The 27326-nt window shown below is 38.1% G+C and overlaps 1 protein-coding gene across 1 annotated transcript in view; it reads left to right on the top strand.

Annotated features, from left to right (window-relative positions):
* Positions 1–27326, top strand: part of AK5 (adenylate kinase 5) — an 85320-nt gene that overhangs the window by 19930 nt on the left and 38064 nt on the right. The window contains exons 6-7 of the mRNA XM_086617400.1: positions 38–229; positions 21907–21997. Of these exons, the coding sequence (XP_086473526.1) occupies positions 38–229; positions 21907–21997 (283 nt within the window). The remainder of the gene's footprint in view (positions 1–37; positions 230–21906; positions 21998–27326) is intronic.

Raw genomic sequence — 27326 nt, 5'->3', positions numbered from 1 at the left:
ACTTAATCACAGACTTCTTGAACTGCTCTTTCCACAGATTTGTACCCCAGATTTGGTGGTGTTTCTGGCATGTTCCAGTCAAAGGCTGAAAGAAAGGTTACTGAAGCGTGCTGAACAGCAAGGGAGACCTGATGATAACCTGAAAGCCACTCAAAGAAGACTAATGAATTTCAAGCAGAATGCCGTCCCATTGGTCAAATATTTCCAGGAGAAAGGGCTAATCATCACAGTAAGTCCTTTAGTAACTACCTCTGAAACTTTAATTGTAGTGGTGGTTATACTTGGCTTCTTAAACCAAAGGCTGGATGAGTCAAATTATGTTTTAGGTATGCACCATGGTTACTGAAAGCAAACTTTCAGTTTGCTGAGAGAGTATTTGCTGCAAAATGCCATAACACAGAGCAAAATTCATGTGCATGTAGATGACATGGTAAGAACCATGTCAATGCTTTGCTGCAAGCAAAAATTGCTTTGCCAACTAGTGGCAAACCATTTGCTCAGAAATTGCTTGCATGAAAGAAGAGCTTGCTTTGAAACACTGGTTGCTATTCCAGTGCCGGCAGTTTCATTCCTTGCAGATAGACATGTACTTTTTGGATGGTTGTCTTGAGAGAAAAAGGTTACATTCTAGTAGAAAGCATATCTTGATTTGGATTAAACCAATACAGATTCTTCAAGGAATATTCATTATTGAGGAAGTGTGTATTTTGTGACATTTCTACAACTTTCACAAGTGCTTCTCCTATAGAAAGCATACTTAGCTCTTCAGGGAAAATGTGTCTTTTTAGGTAAAGCATGTGGGGCATCTGGATAGAATTCCTGTTCTGTGATGAGATCAGGAAGGGGTCTGTGTATGCAAACTTCTAGACAGTGCTTGCTCTTCAATTAAAAATACTTAAGTGGTTCATATCATTCACCTATGAGAATAATTTTGGTTACTTTGGCTACAGTACTCCTAGAGATACATTATGGTATCATTTCATTTTCTGACACTGACTTATATGGGTTTCCTTCCTTTTTCTTTTTAATTAGATAATGAAAAGTAAGGCTAAGAAAGAAAGAAAACCTAATCTCTGTGTAACTAGTGTGCTTTAATGCATTTAATGTGGTTACTATCTTAAGAGAGAGCTAGCTGGCTCTGAAAAAATGTGCTGTGAATTACAAATAATAAGTTAATCCTTCTTCCTACCCCAGCCCTGCCACCCCAGCCTAGACACACTGTGTTTCAGGAGAAAACTGTTTCTGTTAGCTGAAGGTCTAGTCCAGCACATCTTTGGTGTCTGGTGAAAACTTGTTGTTAAAGAAGATTGCTATTGAAAAGTTCCTTAAGAATCAGCTGGAAAATTCAACTGAAAACTGTTTTATTCTTTTGTTATTTTCAAGATACATTTCTCTTTTGGATATTATATTCATGTTTCGTTATTATTAGACCTGCTGCCCTTAAGAACTGTAGGATAAAGCTCAAGGAAGGCACATCCACTGACCTTTGAATAGATTACTACAATGCAAAATTATTCTAACTAGGAAAGTTTTTCATTTATGTCCCATCAGATGTAATTCGTTGTACTGCAAGGAAGTTTAGAGAACACAATAATACAGCATAGCAGACCATAATGAACAAACTGTTGTAGCACTTGTATCATAATGTCCCTAACTCTAAGTCATAAACAAAGTCTCGCACAGAAAGCAGCCTCTTTGCCTACAGCAAATGTTTCTTTTTTTCCACTCTACTGACCTGGTTAAGTTGTTCTAAGTCATAGGGATGAGCTATATTCTGGAAAGAAAGGAATGAGAACTCAGAGCATAGTAGATGGGGCCCACACAGTGAAAAATACCAGAGTTGTATTTTTTGTACTGCTGATTCACTGAGGAAAATGCAAGAAAAAATTATGACTATTTATTTTTATAAATTGAAGCCATTGGTAGCAGCCAGCTATGTTCAGTAAAGTAAAAAATTTGACCATGCTATAGTTACTGCTGTTATGTTTTCATCAGAGTAAAAAATTATCAGAGATGAGGAAGGCAAGATAATATGCAGGATTTGTATCTCCAGATAATCTGTATTTCAGAAACTAGTTATTTGTATCAGAGGAAAACCAATTGTAGGAAGATGGTAGGATAGAGGAGGTGTTGGGTAGAAAGGAAAAGACAATTAAACTTCAGATCTCAACTCTGCCTTGTTCAGTTGCATTTTAAATCTCTGCTGTTCCCACCCCAGTGATACCGATCACTCAGCTATTGGTTGTTTTGAAAAGGGTCTCTAAATCTCTGCTTTATCTGGACTCTAATTTAGTATAGATATCAGTTTAGTCATTGGAGAGAAGATAATTGGGTTACAAAATTCTTTCAGTCACAGTTATTAAAGCTGTTCTCAGAGAGCTCAGCTGTTCTTTGTAGAACATATCCGTTAGTCTAGACAGAAAAAAAAATTTACAGAGCTTATCATTGTAGCCATGGAAGTTTCTCTTACTGGAGACAGGATTAGGCCCAGTCTGCCTTATTTATAATAATTCTATGTAAGCATAGTGCTTCAGTGTCACCTTGTTATGTTAATAAGTCTGTGTGTATTTAAAAAAAAAAAAAAAGACTGCCTTTAGTGAGACAAAAACATTAAAAGAATTCTCTGGACTTTATTTCAACAGCCAAAACAGCACAGCATCCTGTGGCATAAAATGCTGATTCCACTGTCTCTCATGTCCTCATGTCCTTTTAGGGAATTTACCATGCCTATGCAAAACATTAAAATGGCATTTAGATTAGTCAGAGAAGTAAAGAGAACCCAGAAAAAGCAGCTGAAGCTGAAAATGGATTTTGAGGACAAATTTAGAAGTTAAATAGTTGCGGGTGAGGGAAATAGCTTATATAGCTGTCTGCCCTCATTAGCATCAAACAAGCCTAATGGCTGTCAACTGTCATGGAAAAATTCCCAATGGAACTGCATTATATAATTTTTTCTCTTGATTTGGTTAAAAAAGGATTTTGTTACAGCATTGCACACTGACATGAACTTTAGCTACAGGCTGTGACTTACCAATATGCTGACAAAAATCAGTTGTAATCCATTTCTAAAGTTTCTGTGCTATCATATAGTTGTCCAACTTGAGCTTTTGATTTGGGCTTTCCATTTATTTATTTATTTATTTATTTAGCTGCTAATGTTGATTCCAACGGACTGTCAATTACATGTTCCTCCTTTAATTCCGGGCCCCTCCCTGAAGAAATGTGGATCCTGCAGTCCCTTCAGCCACTCTCAAGGTCAATCCAGATCTTATCAACAGCAAACTGTCATGCAAAGGCATGATCTGAACTGTCACTCTGCTTCCAAGTCCTAACAGCAGCCACTGCCAGGCACCTCTCTCAAACCAAAATCCAGCTCCAAGAATCTTCTCCTCAGTGGGGAAGCGTGCATTTGATTTGGCAGAACACAGAATGACTAGCTGCTCTTGTTTTTATGGTGTGATACTTGCTCTCATCCATGCAGTTTTGCATTAAACAGTCTTTAAAAAGAAAATTAAAAAATCCCACACCCCCTTCCCTGAAGTAGTGCTAGGAATAGAGACTGTTAGCCACCACCTCCTCCGTGCGCTCTCACTTCTCCGCTCCAGACTCAGGATCTCATTTACATGCCATCTGATGCCTTGGATCTTGCATTTCTGGCTGCAAAGTGATACTGACTTGGCAGGAGTGGTTTAACTCAAACCTGGCCTCATCTGTATCTGAGCATAACCTTTCTCCCCACAAGTCGTAGATGTGGGTTTGAACGTGCTTCGCTTTGTAGAGGGTACTGAACTGAGATTTCCCGTTGATTGGCCCAACGCCACCAATATATTTTCAAATGCCTCTCACTTGTTTTAAAAATACAGCAGTCACAAGCACAGTCTTGTAGGAACATGTTAGATGTGCTTTTAACATGACTGCTACACTGGTTCTTCAGGGTATTTTTGACTTCTTGGGTATGACCAAGTAGGGATGTGAAGAGGAGCCCAGATAGCTTTGAATGTTAACTGGAGCAAAACTTCAGTGTTTTAGGAACTTTTCAAATCAAACAAGGAATGTAGGCAGCTATCTGTGGGAACCTTGAGACCAGAGGTTTTGTTTGCGATTCAGCAGTCTTCCTCTGTTTTGCTCCATGGTTCCTAAATTTTTGTCTGACTCCATGAATGTATAGCTTGTATAATCACGAACAAAAATTCTGTACAAGGAAAATGAGATGTGGGATGGGAACTAATTACTATCACTTTTTCATTTTTTGGTAATTCAAAGCAATGAAAGGTAAATTGAAGCCTAGAACAGGTAACCAGATCTCTGCAGACACAGAAAGTCAGGTAGCTGTCATTGCAAATCAAGGGTCTCTGTGTCTCTCCTATGTTTGATAGCTCTTTTGCAGAAAAATTGGGATATGAGAAAGAACGTGAAACTGTTTCCTGTGAAACTGCTGAACTAGAGAAAGTTTATGCATGTTCTCATCGCTGCTAGGTTTCACACTGTGTCTCAACACTATTTATGTGTTACTGCTTTGTGAGATTCTGAAGAATATATAAAAGAAGGTATATAAATGAAATTTATATAGAAATGTGTCTAAACAAACTGTTTGTAAATATGTGCACATTTTATATGGGAAACATAGATGGGTAATCTGTGCATATGTGGAAGCACGTGCACCATATACACTTTCTAAACTTCAAATATTTTCAGTCTCTGATTATATGATTTATGTCAACAAGTGAAGTATATCGGAAATATATCTTTATCTGTCATCTGGATGAGGGGATTGAGTGCACCCTCAGTGAGTTTGCAGATGACACCAAGCTGGGCAGGAGTGTTGATCTGCTTGAGGGTAGGAAGGCTCTACAGAGGGATCTGGAAAGACTGGATCTATGGGTCGAGGCCAAGTCTATGAGGTTCAACAAGATTAAGTGTCAGGTCCTGCACCCCATGCAACACTACAGGCTTGGGGAAGAGTGGCTGGAAAGTTGCCCAGTGGAAAAGGGCCTGGGGTTATTGGTCAATAGTCAGCTGAATATGAGCCAGCAGTGTGCCCAGGTGGCCAAGAAGGCCAATAGCATCCTGGCTTGTATCAGAAATAGTGAGGCCAGCAGGACTAGGGAAGTGATTGTCCCCCTGTACTCGGCACTGGTGAGGTCACACCTCGAATACCATGTTCATCTTTGGCTCCTCACTACAAGAAAGACAGTGAGGTGCTGGAGCGTGTCCAAAGAAGGGCAACGAAGCTGGTGGAGGGTCTAGAGCACAAGTCTTATAAGGAGCGGCTGAGGGAACTGGGATTGTTTAGCCTGGAGAAAAAGAGGCTGAGGGGAGACCTTATCACTGTCTGCGACTGCTTGAAAGGAGGGTGTAGCGAGGTGAGTGTCAGTCTCTGCTCCCAAATAACAAGTGATAGGACAAGAAGAAGTGGCCTCAAGTTGCACCAGGGGAGGTTTAGATTGGATATTAGGAAAAATTTGTTCATCAGAACGGTTGTCGAGCATTGGAAGAGACAGCCCAGGGAAGTAGTGGAGTAACTATCCCTGGAGGTATTTAAAAAATGTGTATATGTGGTGCTTAGGGATATGATTTAGTGGTGGACTTAGCAGTGTTAGGTTAACAGCTGAACTTGATGATCTTCAAGCTCTCTTCCAATCTAAACGATTCTATGATTCTATGAAGTGCTAATGTCTGCCAGAGAATGACCAAGCTTGGAAACTTCTGATTTTTGTATACATGCATGTATACATTCATTACATCAGGCTGCTAAAAGCCTCAGAGAGAGGAGACTCAAAAGATAACATTTTCTTATTTTTTTACATGTTCTTATTTTTTAATGCATCATAAAGATAAATTTATTCACATTTGTCAATGCTCAAGTATTGTAATGATGGAAGCCATTTGAGTGTCGAAATGGAGAAGAGATGCTCCGACTGTCAGCAGAAACTCTGATGTGGTTAATCTTCTAGACCTGTTCTGGCATTTTTCTCTAGCATTCTGGAGTCTTATTTCAGCATTTAAGCTCAACAAGACACGGTTAGATGCAGCTACAGTGTTGGTGGAGAACTGGGAAAGCTGGAGAACTGCAAAAGCTGAAGAGCTACTCATCCGTTGTATGACTCAGGGAACACACCACACTACACAGGACTAAAGTAAGAACTGTAGCCTTCCCCTAGTACATCTTCCCCTTTGCAGTGTATCATTTTGAATGTTTCTGATGGCTCTTTGGAGGATTTTTTTTTTCTAATAGGACTAAAGAATATCTACCAAACAGTGCTTTGAAGAACTATATGAAATACTTCAGAATTAGGAAACACTGCTATTGTGTTAACTCAGCACTTCACTGAAATAATACATACTTGCTTCTTAAATTCACTGATACTTACACATTGGGTAGCCACTAATATGGTTATTTTGCTCCTTGTAGCTGTGATACATTATTTAGTGTCAGCACGAACATCTCTGTACAGCGTTGCCTTGTATCACGTAGATATAACCTAAAATTCTTGGCAAAGTCTCTTGTGAATCCTCTGCAGTTTTTCTTTGCTATAACTAAGCACGTTTCCTGTATTGTCTTGCACAATTATCATCCTTCCTACTCCCAGGGTTAACACTTGTGCCTTTCTATCTGATACAGAACTGCAGCTTGTTTCATTAACGGCCAGTAAATGTAACTATCTGTTCACTTTGTTGTCACCATATCACGTTCTGCAATTCAGTAGTCTACTTAGATATAAAATGGGAAAAGAAGCCTCACAAGACATGACTATACCACTGCAATCACGATTACCATTTTAATTTCCTGTGAAGGAAGAACTATTGTCTCCATTCTCGATAATTAATGTCTTTTTATGCCAACAACATAGTCATTCATGCCAGTCAAGGTATAGCAAATAGAGGACTTAATGTGTAAAAAGTGGCATCTTTTCACTGTAACTTGCTAGGATCAACTCATAGAATCATAGAATCATAGAATGATTAGGGCTGGAAGGGACCTTCAAAGGTCATCTAGTCCAACCCCCCTGCAACAAACAGGGATATCTCCAACTAGATCAGGTTGCTCAGGGCCTCGTCCAACCTGGCCTTGAATGTCTCCAGGGATGGAGCATCCACCACCTCTCTGGGCAACCTTTCCAGTGTTCTACAGCTCTCATGGTAAAAAATTTTTTCCTAATATCCAATCTGATATCTACCTCCCTCTATTTTAAAACCATTACCCCTTGTCCTATCACAACAGGCCCTCCTGAACAGCCTCTCCCCATCTTTCTTGTAGGCCCCCTTGAGGTACTGGAAGACCGCTATAAGGTCACCCCGGAGCCTCCTCTTCTCCAGGCTGAACAGCCCCAACTCTTTCAGCCTGTCCTCATAGGAAAGGTGCTCCAGCCCTCTTATCATCTTCGTGGCCCTCCTCTGGACCCTCTCCAACTGGTCCATGTCCTTCTTATGTTGGGGGCTCCAGAACTGGATGCAGTACTCCAGGTGAGGTCTCACGAGGGCAGAGTAGAGGGGGAGAATCACCTCTCTTAACCTGCTGGCCACGGTCCTCTTGATGCAGCCCAGGATGCGGTTGGCCTTCTGGGCCGCAAGAGCACATTGCTGGCTCATATTGAGCTTCTCGTCCACCAGTACTCCCAAGTCCTTCTCCTCAGGGCTGCTCTCAATCCATTCACCACCCAGTCTGTATTTGTGCCTGGGATTGCCACGACCCAGATGTAGGACCTTGCATTTGGCCTGGTTTAACTTCATGAGGTTGACACGGGCCCACCTCTCCAGCCTGTCGAGGTCCCTCTGGATGGCATCCCTCCCTTCCAGCGTGTCGACGGCACCACACAGCTTGGTGCCATCGGCAAACTTGCTGAGGGTGCACTCCATGCCACTGTCCACGTCACCGACAAAGATGTTGAAGAGGGCCGGGCCCAACACGGACCCCTGAGGGACGCCACTCGTGACCAGTCTCCACTTGGACATCAAGCCGTTGACCACCACTCTCTGAGTGCGGCCATTGAGCCAATTCCTTATCCACCGAGTGGTCCATCCATCAAACCCATGCCTCTCTAGTTTAGAGAGAAGAATGTCGTGCGGGACAGTGTCAAAAGCTTTGCACAAGTCCAGGTAGATGATATCTGTTGGTCGACCCTTGTCCACCGATGCTGTCACCCCATCATAAAAGGCCACCAAGTTGGTCAGGCACAATTAGGTATATATCTAGGATTGTTCATACATATGTTACACCTTGATCTATTTTATTAAAAATATAGCTTGCTAAGATTATGTTGTTTTTAGGCAAGTCTTAACATTTTTTTCATTATGCCTTCCACCGGATTTCTCCTCCTGTCTTTAACCAGAATGTCATATTGAAGCTTCGCATTCATGTTTTCAATACCAGTGCTTCAAAACTCTTTGCTCTGTGTAGTATGTCAGGTCTTGTCTTCTCTTGCATTCTACCATCCATTGTGTTTCAGTAATAATATAGTTCTTATAATGCCGAGGTCATCTCCCTCTCCTACCACTGCAAGATGCCAGTTAGGCAATTTAAAAATGTACTTTTCACTACTTTCCTACTGTGTCCTACGTTCTGTGCTTTTTCAGTCTGCTCTACTGGAAAGAACAGACTTCTGTATAAATGCAAAGGCCTTACTAAAAGGGAACCTAGAATGTGGGCAATGCAGTTTTTAGTCAAGTTGCTCTTTAAATTTATCAGTCCTTAATACACTGAAAAAAATTCAGTAGTCCTCTTTGTGTCTGCACCTTATTGCAAGAATTTCACTCTATAGATTCTACATGATATAGATTCATATAAACCCAAGGCAGCTCATTTCTGTTTCTTTTTCAGAAACATTTTCTCTGCTGTCCTTCAGGCTATGTATGTCGCTTCAGTCTGCTGTAATGGCCATTAAAGGTTTTGTGGGTACTTTAGCTTTCATCGCTGACCCTGGTCACGGAGTGTAAGACACAAACAAGCTCAATTCCAGTACTGTGAACAGAGGCTTTTCTTAATTTATGCAATTCATGTTCTTTCATATCTCTTGAACTTTGGATAGAGGATCAGGAACCATGCGAATTCTGAAACAAGTTTGAGTTTAAAAGCTATTCATTATATCCTTGAACTACAGCCAGGAGACCACTCCTCAGAAAAATCACTAAATTTAGTAGAGCGAGTGTAATACAGAATTAAGTTAAATGTAACAGGATATTCTCTCATAGGTTAAGTTAGAACTTAGTAACAGAAATCATGTTACTGTTTCTTGGTAAGATCTCTCTACTGAAACCCTTAGCCTAACAACCAGTTATGTTAAAGAGAACTTTCAGTAGAATTTATTTGATAGCTTCTTGTCAAGGCTTCAGAATGATTTATTATAGGCCTATTCTGATAACATACCTTGTAAATATTAATTATACTTTAAGTTAAAGGTTATAGTTGCTCTTTTTACATTGAGAAAAGTTCAAATAAAATTGCAAAATTCCTTTTTTCCCCATGAATTGCACAAGCATGGTGAACTTCGCTGATTTAAAAAAAAAAAAAAAATTGCCCTGAAAAAGATTTACTAGAAAATCACTGACATTTGAGGCATGAAACAAGACCTAAATCTAGCCTTTTTCAAGTGCATGATTTGGCTTGAGAATGAAAAAGGGCAAAGAAAAAAGTCTTAAGCAGGGACAGAAGCTTGCGATAATTTATCCACTGGAGTAAGGATGGTACATATGTAGAGAGAGTCACTCGCTACTTCAGTAACTGTTTATGTATTTACAAAAGTTGTATAGCTCTGAGAGAAGGGTACATAGGAAACCTGTTGCAAATTAAATCACAGGCAAGTATCCAGCGTCTTCATTACATGAGGTAAGAGAGTGTTGAGTTCACATTAGGGAATTAGTTAAAAATTAGCTGGTGTGCAAAATCGATTGCTTGCAGAACCAGCATATATAACTGGGCTTTCCGTAGACTCTCGCTTTCCACACTGAAGGAAGAAGGAAGTCAACAACATCCTAAGACCTAATGGAAGGCTTTTAATGGAAATGGGATCTGGTTTGTTCAGTGTAGATTGGTCCACATGAACTTTTGTTTGATGGGGTATTTGTATTTAGTCAGTTCCCCTACTTCCTTCCATAATTTTAATACAGAGGAAGCTTTACAACTGCCTCTAAATAATTTTTCTTCTTTTACAGTATAGACTACTCTCAAAACTAATATAATCAAATAAGAGATTACAGTTCTCTGGAAGTTTGGACAGTGACTTCCAAAAGTTTTTGGAAAGTAGAACACTATTGTCCTGGTTTCAGCTGGGACAGAGTTAGCTCTTCTGTCTAACAGCTAGAAGAGCTCCGTGTTTTGGTTTTAGTCTGGGATTTGCTCTGAGAAGAACATTGATAGCGCACTGATTTTATAGTTGGCACTGAGGCCTCAAGGACTTTTCAGCTGCTGTGTTCTTGCCAGTGTGCAGGAGCACAACAGGATAGGGGGGAGCACAGCTGGGATAAAGGGTCCATGACTCTCCTTATGATTTGTGCTTAGACTTACGATTGAGGGCCAAACTGGCCAATAAGTATTCCATATCATACAGCGTCATGCCCAGTATAAAAATGAGGGTCAGCTGGAAAGAAGGGCCTTTGCTCTTCCGGGACTCTCACTCTCGGACTCTCAGAGTGCTCTCTCTGTCTCACTCTATTTTCGTGCCTCTCACTCGTCCAGGATTGCAGTATTAGGACTTACCTGTTTCAGGATTGTTAGTCCGGGATGGGACAGGCCTTGGTCAAGGGGTAGTGAGCAATTACACTGCGCATCACTTGTTTGTATAAATCTTTATCATTGTACATATATATATATATTCATATATTAGTAGTAGTAGTAAATTGTTCTTATCTCAACCCACGGGTCTCTTTCCCTTTTCCCTTTTAATTCTCTTCCCCATCCCCTGGGGGTGGGGGAGGGTGAACAAGCGGCTGTGTGGAGTTTAGTTGCTGGCCAGCCTAAATCTCGACGACCATAGTCCAAGCTAAAGAAAATTTTCCTCTCCTCCTTAGCAATGATGACGTATGGAATACAGTCATCGTTTTAACTTAAGATTTTGAAAACTAGTTTTAAGGACCAGCATATCTAAACTGTCTTGAAAACTCCACAAGTCTTGTTTTTGTTCTATAAATTACCATAAGTCCACTTTTAGATTCTGAGTATTGATACTTCCTGCTTAACATTTATCATGCCCATTGGAGAAGACTGTGTACCTTAGAATAATAAAAAAAAAATTACCTTTGAGATAATACTCCATAAGAATTAGAAGATCTAATAAGATTTATGATATGTAAAAGGAGGGAATTGGAACTGTATAATAAGTCATCTTATTCAGAATTAAAACAAAAAAGTTATAGAAAGAGAAAGGAATATTCGAAATACTTTGTTTTCTACCTCACTACAGCTTAAACCATGTGAAAGGAAAGTGGAAACCTAATATCCCCCTCAATCCCTTTTGTAAGCAAAATAAATTGGGATGTATTCACACTTTTTTTCCCACTCTAAGTGGCTTCACTGCAAAGGTAAAGAAATCTTCATTTTCTTAAATGTCTTTTGTTTAATTAGACATTTAACAGGAAAAATTGCAGTAAAGATCTCTTTAAGCCTAGTATCAAATCAATTGAAATAAAACATCACAAAACTTAATACAGTACTTAATACTTAAAACTCCTGCAGTGCACACTACTGTCACATTACATGCATTTCTTGACAATATCCCTATCCCTTCTGAGACTTATTTTCTCTAGTCAGAGTAAGTGAGCTGCTCTAGTTTTCTAGTACTTTATTTCCTTGATCAATATAGTGGCCATTTTTTGTACTACTTGTTGACAACACATCCCTTGGACATTTCTTGTGCCTTTGTTTTTAATAAACCCATTATATTATTTAGTGCTTCCCTAAAATTATGTTTCATTTAGTAACCTCTGAGTATAAATATTGTCAAAAGCTTTTGAAAAGTTAAACAAAATATGTCAATCGGTTCCACTTCATCCACTTGTTTGTTATGATATTTAAAAAATGCTTTCAGCCTACATAATCATGTGGGATTTTGTCCTATATTTATTTCCAAAAAATACATACTAGATGCAAGAATGTCATATTCCATGATGACTAAAGCAATAGTTTCTGTCAGTATCTCCTTAACTTGCCAGCTTTCATTTATAAATCAAAAAGTCTCCTTTGTGCTCTGAAACAACATGCTCCAATAATTTAGACAGCTAAACAGAACTTTCTGGTACAGAAATTAAAATAGCAGTGCACTCATTTCTTGCTGCAGGAAACAAATTCATGTCCTTCCTGAGGCAGTGCAACTGGAAGCTGATTTTATGAGCCCATCCTGAACTTAAACTGACATTTGCTGAATATCATCCTAAGTTTGGTATGAGTCATGCTTCTAGAGAAAAATAATTTATTTCATCGAAATTTAGCACTCTTCAGCTCAAGATGACCAAGAGAGGGCTTATTATCAAGGATTCCAATGCCATTTATGAAGTTTTTTAATATAGAGACCACCACAGGAAGCACTGCCTATCCTAGGTCACAATTTATTTAAACACATAGGAACTGTTTAGCTGGCAAGTAAAATTTATTTTTGTCTTCCAAGAAAAATAGAAAAGCTAGTAATTTTCAAGTATTCTAGTTCTTACAGTCTGAAATTCCACTTTGAATAATTACAGCTATTGCAGATGAAATGATCTATATTGCTAAGGTCTTAGACGCCAACAAATGTCAAATTACTTCCTGAATTAAGTGCAGATTTTACATACGGAAGCCTCACAGCAGCTAATTTTTTTAAGCCCATGGTATCCTCTGTGCTTGTTCTTGCAACTGAGTCATTAGTTCTCATGCTTTATTAACCAGTTAAATTTGCAGTTGAAATTAATGTCAGACTTTTCCTGTTAGCTTTCAGTTGGTAGCATTCTTCTGTAGAAAACTGTGATGATACACAGGCAAAAATAATATTTTTGGTCATAGTTGTTATGACATCATCTGATGGTAAAAGATTAGCCTACAATATTTCAGTGTTTTTCATTCAGAATCTCTGCCACAAAAGCCAACAGGAGAAATGCTATTGATCTTGAAAGGGAAATATTTGGTGTATTTGGCAGCAGTATCATGCTTTTCGCTGAAGCGAAGTGCAAACTGTCACTGGAAGAAAATAGTATTTGTAGAAAGAAATGTCTTTTATTTCTGAGTTTTTCTAAAACTTGTTTCAGTTGCCTTGTTTGAATTACAGTTGTTGCTTGTATGGACCATTTCTGGGAAACCAGTGTTGCTATATATTTATTTGGGGTGCCTGTCTGCGACATGTACATGCTGTGGGAGCTGAGACTAGAAAACAATCAGGTTTTGTTTTAAACAAAAGAGACAGTGACACGGGAGCTCCAGGAGCACTACAGGCAGGGGAAAACATACATTTTTTAAACTTCATCCAGGAAAAAACTCTCTACTCACAAACATATTGGTTAATGTCTTCTAGCTTTAGGGCTCATTCCGTCCCTCTTAGAAGTAAAGTTGCTCTCAATATTTAAAATGTAAGGTATCCAGGAAAGCATTTATTTGAACATATTAGTAATCAGAGCTGTTTCACTGAACGGGATGCTCTGGGAATGAAAACATTCCAGTACCTGTGTCATGTGGTACCAGAGGAAATAGGAGAATTACGCTGTAGCAACTGGTCTTTAACTGGTTTATTCCCAAAGAGTCTCTCGGTTTATATGAAATAGGGTGAGCTCCCGAGAACTTCTGAAGAACAAGGACACATCCAAGCCCCATTAGAAGTATTCCTAGATAAAGATGGAAGAAAAACTACTGGAGGACAGGCATTATTGCTGTGGAATGAAAAAACAAAGGCATTTGAGGAAGAGTCAGGTGATTCTAGATCTTCCTGTAATGTCACTGAGCTGTATGTAACAGACAACTACAGCTGTTACTGACTGAGCTTCATGCAACTTGTTTGTACTGCTCTGCCCTTTGTCTAGGTTTCAAAACAATGAATTTTACAGTCATGCTTCATAATTTGCAGCATCACTGTGAGCTCCAGTAGTGTAAGAGGAAAGAAAAGATGTTGCAAGCTAAGACACAGAGGACTGTTAAAGCTGTGTGAGGATTTAGACAGCATCCAGTCATACCCAACTGTTTGTAACCAATAATGTCTTTCCCCTTCCTTTAGGGTTAGGTGCTATAAAGTAAAAATCAAACAATTTATTCTAGACCCAGTGGAGGTGAGCGTAAGGTGATCTCTCCCTCAGGCTGAATGTTTTCCTGGGTTCTACAGGAACAGAGTAACAGATAAATCATGGAGCATCTCCTAACTCAGACTGTAATTCAGTTTTCCATTCAAGCTCTTCGGTAGTGATCTGTCTTCATGCTTGACACCACTGTTCTGTTCTTTGTAATACCATTTGCCTCTTTAGAGGCAATTTCCTTTAAAAAGTAAATGCATAGTCAAAGTTACTCCAACAGTGGAATGCATTTTTTTTTAAATAAGAAAAAGTATTTGTGCTTTCAAGGTAGAAAAGGTCTCTATATGTGCATGTGCTAAAGCATCTCTTTATTTTGAATTAATCTTCAAAAATAATTAATGTGTTGACTTTGCTATAGAAGCTGCTGGACAGATGTACTACATGTCAGGGCACAAGTTTTCAATCATCTGCGAAGTGAATATGCATAGAGAGTTTATATGTAAAGACGTTGGCTATATTTATAGCTTGGAAAGTTGCATCTGGAAGTCAACAAGTCAGACAAACCCAGAACAAACACATGCAAATCATGTCCCTTAAATATTATGTGAACTGATGCATATGCCACCTAATTCAGTTCTGATTCTGATGACAACTTCAGAGAGAAATAGAATATTTATTGTAGGGGTCATAGTAGTGTAGAGAAATGGCTGAAACATTCTGAATTGTTTATTACTGACTATGTTAAACTGACTTCAGCTTTAAAAAGTTAAAGAGACACAAATATAGTGGAGGATAATGCCTGTTGGAAGCTCAGAGCCCCTCTGAGGAAATGGAAAGCATGATGCAAAAATTATTTCAGAAATAAAACAGCAATATATTTGCTTTCCACATATCAGTCACCAACTGTCCACATAAATATCCTTATTGGGAAAAATTTAACCAGCCAGTGCTCCTAAATATCTGCTCAGACAGAAGGCCTTTACATCTTAGTGTTGTGAAAAGTATGTATGTTCGAAAGCCACGCTGTGGCATCACTCTCTACATCCATCAGCTTCCCTACCTAATAAGCAATTGCTTTCCCCACAGTTCATTAATTTTCTACCTACCATGCCACCAAATTATTGATTTCTCCCCTCACTCCCAATTAAATGTAGCTCTCATTTTCATTCTCATTTTTCTCATTCAATTTGTCCATTTTCCACTCTACAAGGGCCCACAACTGCTTGGTGTCTTTCCCCTCAACTCTTGCCGCTGCATTGCCCAGGGCGCTCATTTTTAACAGCTTAAAACTGATATAAGTCGCAGTGTTGCTCAACGTGATCACAGTAAGTTAACAGAGTTTTACCGTGAAGGGAATTAAACTGTCGGAACATCTCCACACTTGTGTGCCATGGCACTAATTCTTGATTTCAGCATGAAATAATGGAAAATCACTTGAAGAACAGAAAAACTGAAAGCCTCTCTTTTGTAGTAATCGTATTGGTTATGTACCACTAAATTAGTAGAAAAGGGAGACGATTAACAATCAGAACTACAAGTGTCCGAAGATACTCTCTTTTGTACTAACGTGGGAATGGGCCACAATCTGACATAATTTTTGCATTTCGTACCAGCTGTAACAAAATCCCTAAATCTATTCAGGATCCGTCTCTTTGTTTATGGAGGAACAGAGCAGGTTTGATCTGTCTGTGTGCATGTTTGTATTTCATATTTTGTGGTATAAGGCTGTTAAAATAGCGGTTAGTTTGTGTTATAATTGTGTATTTACTCTTTTTGAGGATCATTTCAGTTCTTACTACTGTTACTGGAAGATGTTATTTGAATTTGATGGTTTAATTTTGTTTTTTTTTTCTTACTACGCTAGATTCTGTCTATGCACCTAATATTTAAAAAAATTACATAGTTAATGGCGTCAAATTTCACCTATTTTGAGTAAATGAATTCAGGATATACAAAAGCTAGCAGCAGCCCCTACAGAACTGTCAGCTCCACTCCGGGCTAGTGAATGTTCACCCTCATGCTTGTTTACAAGCAGCACTCATAGCAATAGACACTTGCATGACAAGTGGAACTTGAGAAACTCTAATGATAGAAGTATGGGGACTCTACAATGATTTATGAATCCTCTGTGGAACTGCTGTGGTGAAAAATAAGGTGTTAAGTGGTTTATTTTAGATAACCCAGAGTATTCCTTAAGATTTTAATAATGGTGATGAAATCTCCAATTCAGTTTCTTTTCTAAATTTCTGTCTGATACCAATTTATGGCCTCTGATAATTGCATAATTTTTTATAAATCACTAGTGAGCTCTAGTGTAATGTCAGTTGTAGTTTTTCTTCTGTACATGTTACGATATCATATTAAAAATTAATCTGAGATTTCAGAGTCTTTGATATAAAAGAGAGAAAATGTTAGAACTAGAGAATGGATTATAGAGAAATATCTCTCCTGTATGTTCTCTCTTCCCCATTTTGTGGTGTATTGGAGGGTTTTTTGTTTATGTTTTTGAAAAAAGATTATCATTAAAAGTACTTTAAGATAGGGAAGTGTTCCCTGAGTTCCCAGTCTGCACTTTCCAGCTTCATTCCACCTTGCATTCCTCTGCTTATTATTTTTCCTGTACAAGGCTTCAACTCTTTTTTTCCTGTCCTCCCTTCCCAATGGTTATTATCCTACCTTATATATTTTTCCTCACATATTTCTTTACTGTTTTCCCACGTTGCTGATATTTTTTTCTTTTTTCACAGTTCTCTAGAAGTGACTGCACAAGTCAATTAGCTTGTAATTATCATGAGAAATAAACTAAGTATAGAACAACAGTAATATAGGCATTTCTGTGTGGGTGTCTGAAAATCATGAAGCAGCACCTATACACTCGAGTGTGTGTCTCATTTCCCCTTTTAGTATTACCAAGGGTCTAATAATCAGATCATCTGTACCTTTAAACGTACAATATTTTGGGCGTTTCGTCTAGTGACATAATATTTTCAATGAGCGAGAAAACACTCAGATGTCTATGAATTGGAGTTATTGATGGAGAGAGCAAACAGAGCATTCATCATCCGGTTCCTGTAACCCTACTTGATTTTGAGGTGGATGGGAATATTGCTATAGAGCAATTAGCCCAGTGTTGTTATTTTAATTTGGACATGGCTTATTTTCTTTTCATTGACATCCATCATGTTCTAAAGTAGAAGACATTTTCATCTACTGTTGCAAATGTTATTTAACTACACCTATTTGCTTGAGACTTTTTTTATGCTTTCTCCATTTCTAACTTTATTTCAGTGTGCACAAACAAGAATTCCCTGTGAGTCTGCTGCAACTAGATTTCTTTCTGGTTTTCCTGCACTCCAATTTAAAAGGTTATTATGATCTCCACCTATTTTGGGGTTGTCATTTTGGATAACCACCTGCAAACACCAGTGTCATTGGAGGTGAATCAGTCTGTAGGGGCAGTGCGAGGCTGAATGACTTCACCCTCACCCAAAATTCTAGTTAACTGCAGTTTCCTGGTAGATGTGAGGAAAGAGCTGTGCGCTTTTTTCTTTGACTCAGTACGTTGTATTACCAAACCTCCGTTTGTCATCATTGAACAATGAGATTCACAATGCTCAACAACTCAGACAATTTCTCTGTGAAGCTCCTTCTGTTGGCTAGGATTTGTTTAGTGCTTATTTAGAAACACTAATAATTTTCTTTCTGAACGCAGCAAGTACAACCTGCTTTCCCTGGAACAATTATTTGCAATGCAGAAGACCTAGAAAATATTTTCTATCATTTTTGTATACAACACTGTGCCAGCATCAAATCCTCCAATTCAACAATGTTCACATGAAAATGGGATAAACTTTCCAGAAAATTCATCATTATGCCAGTCATCATTTATTTTCAAAAAAAATTAAAAAAGAGAAATATATACTGACATACGTGACTTCTGTTAGTCATTACTAAATCATGATGCCAGAGCAAAACAAAACTATCTGAAACTCAACTAAAAGGAAACCTCGGAGACTTCAGAAATCTGTTCTTGTTCTTGCTTAAATCCTTGTGATGTGTTCCCCTGAACCAAGTGGGAGCAGAACAGCGTGTGGTCTAACTACAGCGTGTGGGCGACACAACCTCCCAAATGATGCTGTATTACCTCTTCCTCCCACTGAAACACCCTTATTGAACTGATTGAAGAGAAAGAAGGTAGAAAAAGCCTCTGGTACTTTTCTTCATCACAGGGAGATAAATCTTGGAAGCAGGACCACTGATAGAAGTGATGTGGAGGTGAGGTTGCTGCTTCCACATATATGTGTTGGGCAGGGGAAGGACTTTACTAGATTTTTAACAAGCATAGCCCTCAAATGTACTTCAGAAAGGTTTGTGAAACCTTTCTCCTCTCAGAGATTTAGGATGGTTTCTTAAAAAAATGTGTTTCTCTTGTCCTCTGATGTCCTTCCTCATCTTTTCCTGCTGCAACAAATACGGAGATAGCAAAGTACAAAACACAGCACAAATTAGTGCCTCACTGAGGGAAGTACTGTAAAGTGAGTTCAGACCCCAAACCCCACTGACCTGACAGGGAAGAGATAGTTTGCTTCTTCCTGCATCACTGGTAGAGCTTGTATCAATTCAGATAACAATATAGTTAGTGTGTTCTGTGTATTGCGAATGCTTTCAGTGGCATGTTTAATAAAATTGTATTTCTATAAAACATAGACCTTGGCTATAATTAAACTGAGCCATCCATAAACATACCAGTAGATAATTTAGTTGTGAAGAGCTATGTTTTGAAGCAAGTAGGGATTTGTTTTCAGTAGGGAAAGCAACCTATTGATTTAAACATGTTCCATGTTCAGTTAAAAATATGAGTTTTACTGCTGTTTGTTCTTTGTGAATAGAGTTGTTTGAGTACCTTTTATATTTTGTTCAAGCCTCCAATAATTATCAAAGGATTTCCTTTGAAAATGTTTAGCAATTCAATGAAGTACAGAATTCACATGGTTACTTAGTTTCTTTCAAAAACATTTGCTCTGTGAAAGCTATCGCACCTTCCTGTGGCTCAGGGTATTAGACTTCTCATTTTGTGAGGGGAAAACTGAGTCTATGTGCAAGCGTCAAATAATTGGTTTTCTTTGGGTGACAATACAGGCTTTCATTACAAAGCCCAGATTTTTCAGCGTGCTAAAGCACAGTTGGTGTTCTTTGAATGGGGGAAGTTCATGTTTCAAATTCCTGGAACCTTCAGAACATTTTGAGATTGATCCTGTGTTTTTTCATGGTGAACTGAATTATTCAGAGGAATGCTACTAATGAGAAAGCAAGCCTGTCATCTCTCCAAGTGTGGTGTGGCCTACACGGTAACGATGAGACACAACCTGATGGCAATTTACTGGTTTTTATGCTTACATATACTCACAAACATCACAATATACGATATGTCTTCCCTAGCATATCTAATGAAACACGTACATTTTTTCCTGAGAAGTGACAGAAGAAAACACATCCCCAGACTTCCTTAGAGACAGATCAGTGCAGAAGAATTCACAGAGATCAATACTCTTTTCTTACCAATAAGGAAATTTGAAAGCTGCTCTTTGTGCATAGATTATGAATCACTCAACAGTAGCCCAGCCACTTCTTTGTTTTTCTACAAGCCTCAGTTTTGACACAAGATATAATCCTTCTAATAGGTAAAACCAAACAAATTCATGCTTTATAAATAATAAATAATGCTTTGAGTTTTGATTAACGCTGAATGGCAAAGAACTCCTCAAGAACAGATAAACGTCTGCCCAGAGAGACAACTGTGCTGCATCACAGGATGAACTTCTGAGTGGTCCTCAGGGTCAGAGCCAGCAACTCCATTTCAAGAACCAGTCAGAAAACTCCATGTAGTGATAATTATAGTAGGCTTATCTATGATGGAAATGAACTCTAAGGCTGAGCTAAACATAAAGCTAAATATTAAGACCTTAAAGATTTGTATCGGGACTAATACCAATTAAGATTTGAGCTCTCAGACAGGTGTTGAGAGTTAAGCTTGTTGGCAGTAAACTTTGTACACTGGTTGCCTCTTTCTACTGTAGTCAGGCCTCCCACAAGCTTCTTTTTTCTTTTGTTCACAAAGATTCAGTTTATAGAATCATTCTTTGTCTCTTTAGTGTTCTTTCCCTATTTTGAACTATGTCTGACATCTGCCACTCTAATAATTATTTCTTGTGCAGATATTTGCCTCTGAGTTTACCTTGAGCTGCTGATGGAAAATTCCATGAGAAAGCGAATTTCATTACCAATGACAAAACAGCTTAAGTAATTATGATAACTTATCATAAGGCATGAAAAGAGTGATACTGATTTTGCAGTGGTGGGTGTTAAACAAGCAATTCAGTATCTCTCTAAAATTAACTCATTAAGTGTCATACTATAGTCTGAGATAAATATTTGGAAAACAACTTCATCTCTATAAAAGTTAGCTTCTGCAGCAAAGTTCCTAGTAGGGTTCAAACTTCTCTCTCCAAGGCTTTTCCTTGCCTATGAGACAGGCAGGTATTGGCAAGATGTCTGAGAAGGTGCTCAACAGTCTTGGACTTGGAAGAAAATGCCCACTGAAGTTCATGACTTTACAATCGTCAGTGCAATGCTTTTCGCCCTGGAGTTCATTCTGCATCCTAAACCACATTACACTGAAGATACAGAATGATTGAAAATAGTGACTGTTATCCAAGGGGGCATGCACTGAATGACAGCCATCTGATGCAACCATTATTTGCTTGCTCCAGTAACTTGAGGTTGCAGTATTCCACTTCTCCATAGTAATGTACCTGGCCTCACTTTAAGAAATGAGAAAAAATCCAGAGCAACAGTAATAAAATGTCCAATATTTTTCGAAGAAAGCCTCAATTAGTGATGATCTAAATGAATGAAGCTTGATAAATATGATAAGAAAAAACACAGACCCACTGTCAAGCATGTCACTTGGCCATAAAAAGAACCTGTTAGTGCTGAGCAAAAGCTTGGGAGAATCAGAATCAGAATTCAGTCAAAAGATAGAATAACTGAAAAAGAGAGTTCAAAATGGTAAGAAATTAATTATTTGGCATTTTAAAGGAGCTTTGCTTTTCTGATTTTATTAGTTTATCACTGAGCCAACACACTTTCTGCTACTGTGAGAGCAAGGAAAGCTTTCTTTTCTTTTCTATTATAATAGGAGACTTTCAAAAATACTTTGTCTTTTCTTAAGAATTTTGCTCAACTGGTTGAAGAAATCATGTACACATACCTGTCAAAAAAATTGGTTTCAAACAATTCAAAAGTTGTTGAAAATTTTTCACTTGGAAATTACATAGTTAATTATGCTAATCTCTGAAAAGAAGTGACAATAAAGTAATCAAGTTTCTGGTCTCTATGCTGTCATTTTTTTCCAACCATCCAATGCTTGAAAAAGTCATAAGTGTTATTAGTTTTACTTTCTGGTTGGAAACTTCATTCCCTGAGACCAAGTCAATTTTACTGTAGCTTCTGTTCCTGACAAGCTATTAAACATAGGCCGAATGTTTTACAAAATTAGTTTAGTTTTCAGTCAAAATTATTCATACCTGAAGCAATGGACAGTACACAGAAAAATAGGAAGGTTCCTATCAAGAAGGCTTGGGGTAAGTAGTAATGTTACGTGTTGATGTTCAGCGAAGCAGTAACCAGTGCCTGACTGCTAACTTCTTTTTTTTTTTTTTTAAATAGTTTGACGCAGACAGAGATGAAGAAGAAGTGTTCTTTGACATAAGTTCAGCAGTTGACAATAAACTATTTGCAAACAAAGAGGCTGCAGCAGGTGAGTTAATGTAAGATTTAAAGAAGCGCATTTTTTATACTGCATTTGACATTGGTAGGATGTCTTTTTGATATTCCGCAAGTATGGATGTACGTACCATACCGAACTCTTGACCAACCTCAAACATTTGCACAACCAAGGGCAAAAAAATCTCTTTACACTTGAAAACTTCATACAACTCACCTAGCATCTTGTTTATCTACAAGTTCACCTTAAAATACTATGAATAGTCCACTAAAGTGTATTATTAATACAAAAAGTTGATTAATTCTGGGTGACGGCTATCTGTTTCAGTTCCAGATGATACCTCAGTGTTCACCAGAAAACCAGTCCTATGAGATTAATAATCATACTTCCTCCCTAATAATTGGTACTAATTCTGAAACTGTGTGTGAGTACAAGTCAGGCATTTGGAGGTTTTATGTATTTATATATTTATTATTTGTGCTTACTGAGGCTTGAATGTCTTAAAAGAAAAAGCTGTTGAGGGACAAAGGACTGCAAAAGAATTGAAGCTAAAAATCAAAGCACTGAAAATCCATAACGTCTATCAGAAATATTTTGCTTGAAGGGAACAGGAAAATGTTCCTTCATAACTTTACAACTTTTTCTTTCTACAGATGACATCCCTGGCTGCCTTCTAAGTAGACCATGAGGGTTATATAGGTAGATGAGGTCATAAATGTCTTGTGAAACTGCACATAAAGAAAATTCTAGGTGGAATATTTGCATGTAAAATTTACTAGCTTTATTAAAACAAAGATTAGATATGTATAGTAGAGAAAATTGTGTATCTGATCTCTCCACTGTTTAAGGCAAAACTCATCTGCCATAAATTGGCAGGCAGGGTAGCTTCAGTTGTTTGTAATCACAAACAATCTGGGGGGCTGCCAAGGAAGGAGGAATTGATAATGCACAATGAAGTCTAGTAGTAGCAATACATCTATTATCTATTTTTGACAAAGCAGGGATTACTCTTTTCTACTAGCAAGACATTTGCTAAGAGCAGTGCTTCAGACAGAAAGATTAGGTCATATTTCAAAGATTTGAAAGGAGGTTCCAAGCTACCTAGCCTACAAACCCCATCCATAAGGCTATTTTGGATAGTGTTCAAAATAAGTTGAATTATCAAGGCGGGGGTGTGGGGCGGAGGGTGAGAAAGGTAAAAGGTGCATTAGGTCAAAAACAGGTTTCTAATGGTCAGCTTCGAGACAAGATGCACACAAGAATAAAGACTACTAGCTTTCCCCATTAAGGGGCATGCTTACCTCTTTTGTGCTTAGCCTTATTCCTGAAGGCAAGAGATTGATTCCAAACCTCAAATGCATTCCCACTGTATAGCATTGCATTGATAATTACGTGGGGATTCCCTAATTAAATGAGCTAAGTACTGAATAGCAAGAAGAGGAAAGAAGTGGCATTAAGGTGCTAGCTCTGACGAAGAGATTGACAGAAGCTAAAAAATTCACACAAATTGGTTGTGATTCTGGATGAATTCCAATCAGTTCCTTGAAAGTCCGATCTACTTAATAAATTCTTCACCAAAATAATTGGAGAGCTATGAGCTTTATCAGACGCAATGCCACAATCATCTAATTGGTGCCTAACCTGAGCACAAATAATAGTAAGGAAACTCGAAGTAGGATTTCTAGAGATCCTATGAGACCAGATATTTAATTTCTAGAGGTCGCAATTCTAGCATTGTCTTGATCTCACTTTTTGTCTTTTAATTTTATTAGTGATATTCCAATCAATATATTTTGGTTCCTGTTGGCTAACCTAAACATATTATTTCTAATATTTTCATGTGTCCACATCAGTCTAAGTCCTATGTTATACCTGTAAAATCCAGTTGTAATTAACTGTGCAACCATATATGCTGAAAGAAAATAAAAATACTTTTATAGATTAAAATACAATTTTCTCATTGTTGCTTTCTACAACATACTAAGACTGTTGCTAAGAGCAACAACCTGTCATGAAACTCAGCAGTGTAAGGTTGCAATAAAATTTGTATTAAAAGCATCTTACTGAGAGCAAAATTAAAATGTAATCATTCTAATGCTCATCAGTCCTTCAGTAAATTATTTCTATTAGATTCCACTTGAAATTTATCATCTAAGCTTTTGTCTTGCCCAAGTGCTTATATGCAACATGTATTAATTGAGTTATTAGACAGTGCTTCAGAGCATGTTCCATAACTTAAAAAGACAGTCTTATTTTATTGAGCTTTAACACACTATTAAGAGGAGCAACATGTTTCACAGAATAGTCTTAGATTACTTTTATGACGGTCAGTGTAGAACAGTGCAAATACTATAATTTTTAAAATATGAATATGGACATATTTGAGCCAATGAACCATGTTGAATAGACTTGCTACCAGGATTTGAATTAAGCAACAGATTTAAGCAAGGATTGGAAATACATTAGCTGATTAGCCAAAACACAAATTGTCCAAGTAGCGAACGTAATTAACTCACATGATGGGGTACAGCTACCTTGTAATGGGAAGTTAAATCAGCTGCAGATAAATTTAGACAGATAGTGCAATTTAGTTCATTGTAGAAATTAATTTAGTGAACTGTGAAAAAGCAACGCTTGACATTTGCATTCATGAAAACTTAAGGATGAACAGACTTTCAGGAAAGTGACAAACATCCGGGCTCAAAACACTGAAATATTTTATAGCCCACAGATGCCCCTGGGTTCTGGGGTGCGTTTCTGTGGTAAGAATCACACACCTGCCCGCAACAGCCATTCCCTCTCAGCTTTCCATGACCGATCCTGTGCAACTCAACTTAGGAGCAACAAACAATATGTAAAATACAGCACAAAATTTAAAAGTACAGCCTCACGGTGAAGGAAGTGACTGAGCACAGCCCCGCATCCCTCCAGAGGCAGAGGATTCATTTTCCCTGACTGTTGTCTGAGAGAGGTAGCTCCTGTCAGCACACCCTTGTACAACTGCAGCCACCCATTAGTTCAGCTCGTCCCTCAGTGCAGTGTCAATGGATCCTCTCGGATTCCTAGCAAGACAAATCTTTATGAATGATGCCTTCAGTGTCAAGATACAAAGCCTAGCAAAAAAAAAGGGAATGCATTCTAGCTGATCTGCTGTTTCTTTTTTCAGCAGCCTGCTCCTCCCCGGAGAGATGATTATTCAGTTAATTAGAATTTAATAAAAGCTTCCAATTGATTTATTTTTTAATTGTGCAGTACCCTACCTAATAAAATCCTCTGTTTTTTCCCCTAAGGAAAACACAAGGCACATGAAAATTACCATGTTTCCCTTATCTCAACTTTATTCATGCATTGAAATTGAGGAAGCATATTTTAAGTCATAAGAGTACCTTTTCAGACTAGGTGCTTCCAAGATATTTCTGCATGGCAGTAGAGCTTTCATGCATTTTCTTTTTTTTTTTTTTTACTGTTGAGTTTACCCTTTTGAAATTGATACAGTTATTCAGATTGTTTGCAATAGGTTCATACAAGCACACGAAGGCTCTAAGTTAACCAAGAACAGAGACTATCTGGTGGAATGGGGCATCTCTTCGAAAGAAATTAGGACAATTCAGACTGTAAGGCTTTCCTTGTAATGGTAAACAAGTATTAATTTTTTTTATAGCCTAGTTCTCAGTGTACCAACTTATCAAAGGAAAAGCAATGCCACTCAGAAAAGTCAATGAAACTTAAGATCAGCTCTTCGGTTGCCAGAGCACGAGATGTGCAGCCTGCAGGCTCACTGAAAGCAGCAGGGCGTGTTTGCTTCCAAATGCTTTAAGTAATCCTCCCCTTTGCCTTAAGCCAACATTTTGTGTTTCTCCTTTGATAGCTGAACATTGCCCCAAGTTTTACATAAAACGTTGCTGCTTGAAACTTGGGCTCAGGAAACCTGAACTGAGTTTTGAATTATCCACTCAGAATTTCTAACACTCTCCCCTTGACTTTAGCCTTGTCAGTAGCTTTGCCTGCCCCCAGGATTACTGACTCCCAGTAGCCACTTGCAAACTGGCTCTCATACGCTTCTGCTGCCATGCTTACTGGTGATTAGTTAGTGAGCCTGTTGTCCTCCCCTAGAAGACCTGTTTTAGCAAGATTTAGTTCAAACTCAGCAAAATATGCTCCCTCCAACAACAAACTTAGCTGGAGAATAGCAAACTACTCATGCTTACTCACACTGCACCAGGTGTATCACAAGCACTCTTATATGTCCCTTCATTACTTTATCTTGTCCTGGGAGTAGCCATTTGCTTCAGTTTATTTCTGGTAGGTTTGTTTTTAGGCAATTCGAGAAGAATAGAGAAGTCTGTATACTATTTAGTGATAGATAGTTATGAGTTTTACTAGGTTTCATTGAACCACGAAAGAAAGGACACATTTTCTTCAGTTTTCCTGACCTTCCTTTAATATACCCTAGAAAGGAGCTATGCTTCCCCAAGGAAACTGGTGTTCTAGTTCAAGAAAAAAGTCATTAAGATGTTTGACCGTATTAAAATTGTGTAACCATTATTGCTTTTATCACTAAAGATACATTATGCATGAGTATTCATTTTCAGCCTGACTTTTACATTTAAGTTTGCAGCACCATGTTTCATATTAACGTTTCTAGCTAAGGATACACACTGCTCATGGTAGTTGAGTGACAGTTAATCAAATACTGGCACACAAGTGGCTTTAAGAGTGATTGATGTGTCAAGATAGGCCAGTGCTGGTGACAGCTGAGGCTTAGTTAAATTATATTATCAACAATGGCACAATATTAAGAGTAAGATGTCAGCTGTGTAAAATAAATCGAAAAATTAAGATTCTCTCAGCAGTTATAAATCTGTTTGGTTGCATATATCTTTTACAGACAGGTATTTTCAAAAGACCGTAAAGTGTATATGCCAGAGACCATGTTGCGAATATACATGTGACATTCTACAGCAGCAAGAGTATAATCCCTTTCTGTTATTTTTTTAATAGCAATCTGATAAAGTATACCTGAACATGAAGGGGAAAAAAAGAACAACCAACAAAAACACCAGCAGATGGTAGACCCAAGTCTTTCCCTGATAATCTCTTACGTAGTCCAAAGAGTTGCATCAAAGATTAATTTGGCAGCAATTGTAATATGGATTGCAAATTGAGACACCCTGAAATCATCACCTCTACCAAGCAGTTATGGTTTTAGTCATCATAACATCCAGTTTCTTTCCTCTGTTCTCGCTCTTAGTGACGTTTAGTTCACCACCTACATAAATTATAACCATGTAAACTTTAAAGGAAACAAAAGCAGATAATACGTAAAGGCATCTGGCACAAATTGAACGGCAAAGTCTGTTAT

This window comes from Tauraco erythrolophus, chromosome 10 (assembly GCF_009769465.1).
Source record: "Tauraco erythrolophus isolate bTauEry1 chromosome 10, bTauEry1.pri, whole genome shotgun sequence".
NCBI lineage: Eukaryota > Metazoa > Chordata > Aves > Musophagiformes > Musophagidae > Tauraco > Tauraco erythrolophus.
Note: the sequence above shows the minus strand (reverse complement) of the source record. Positions and strands in the feature narration are given on the sequence as shown.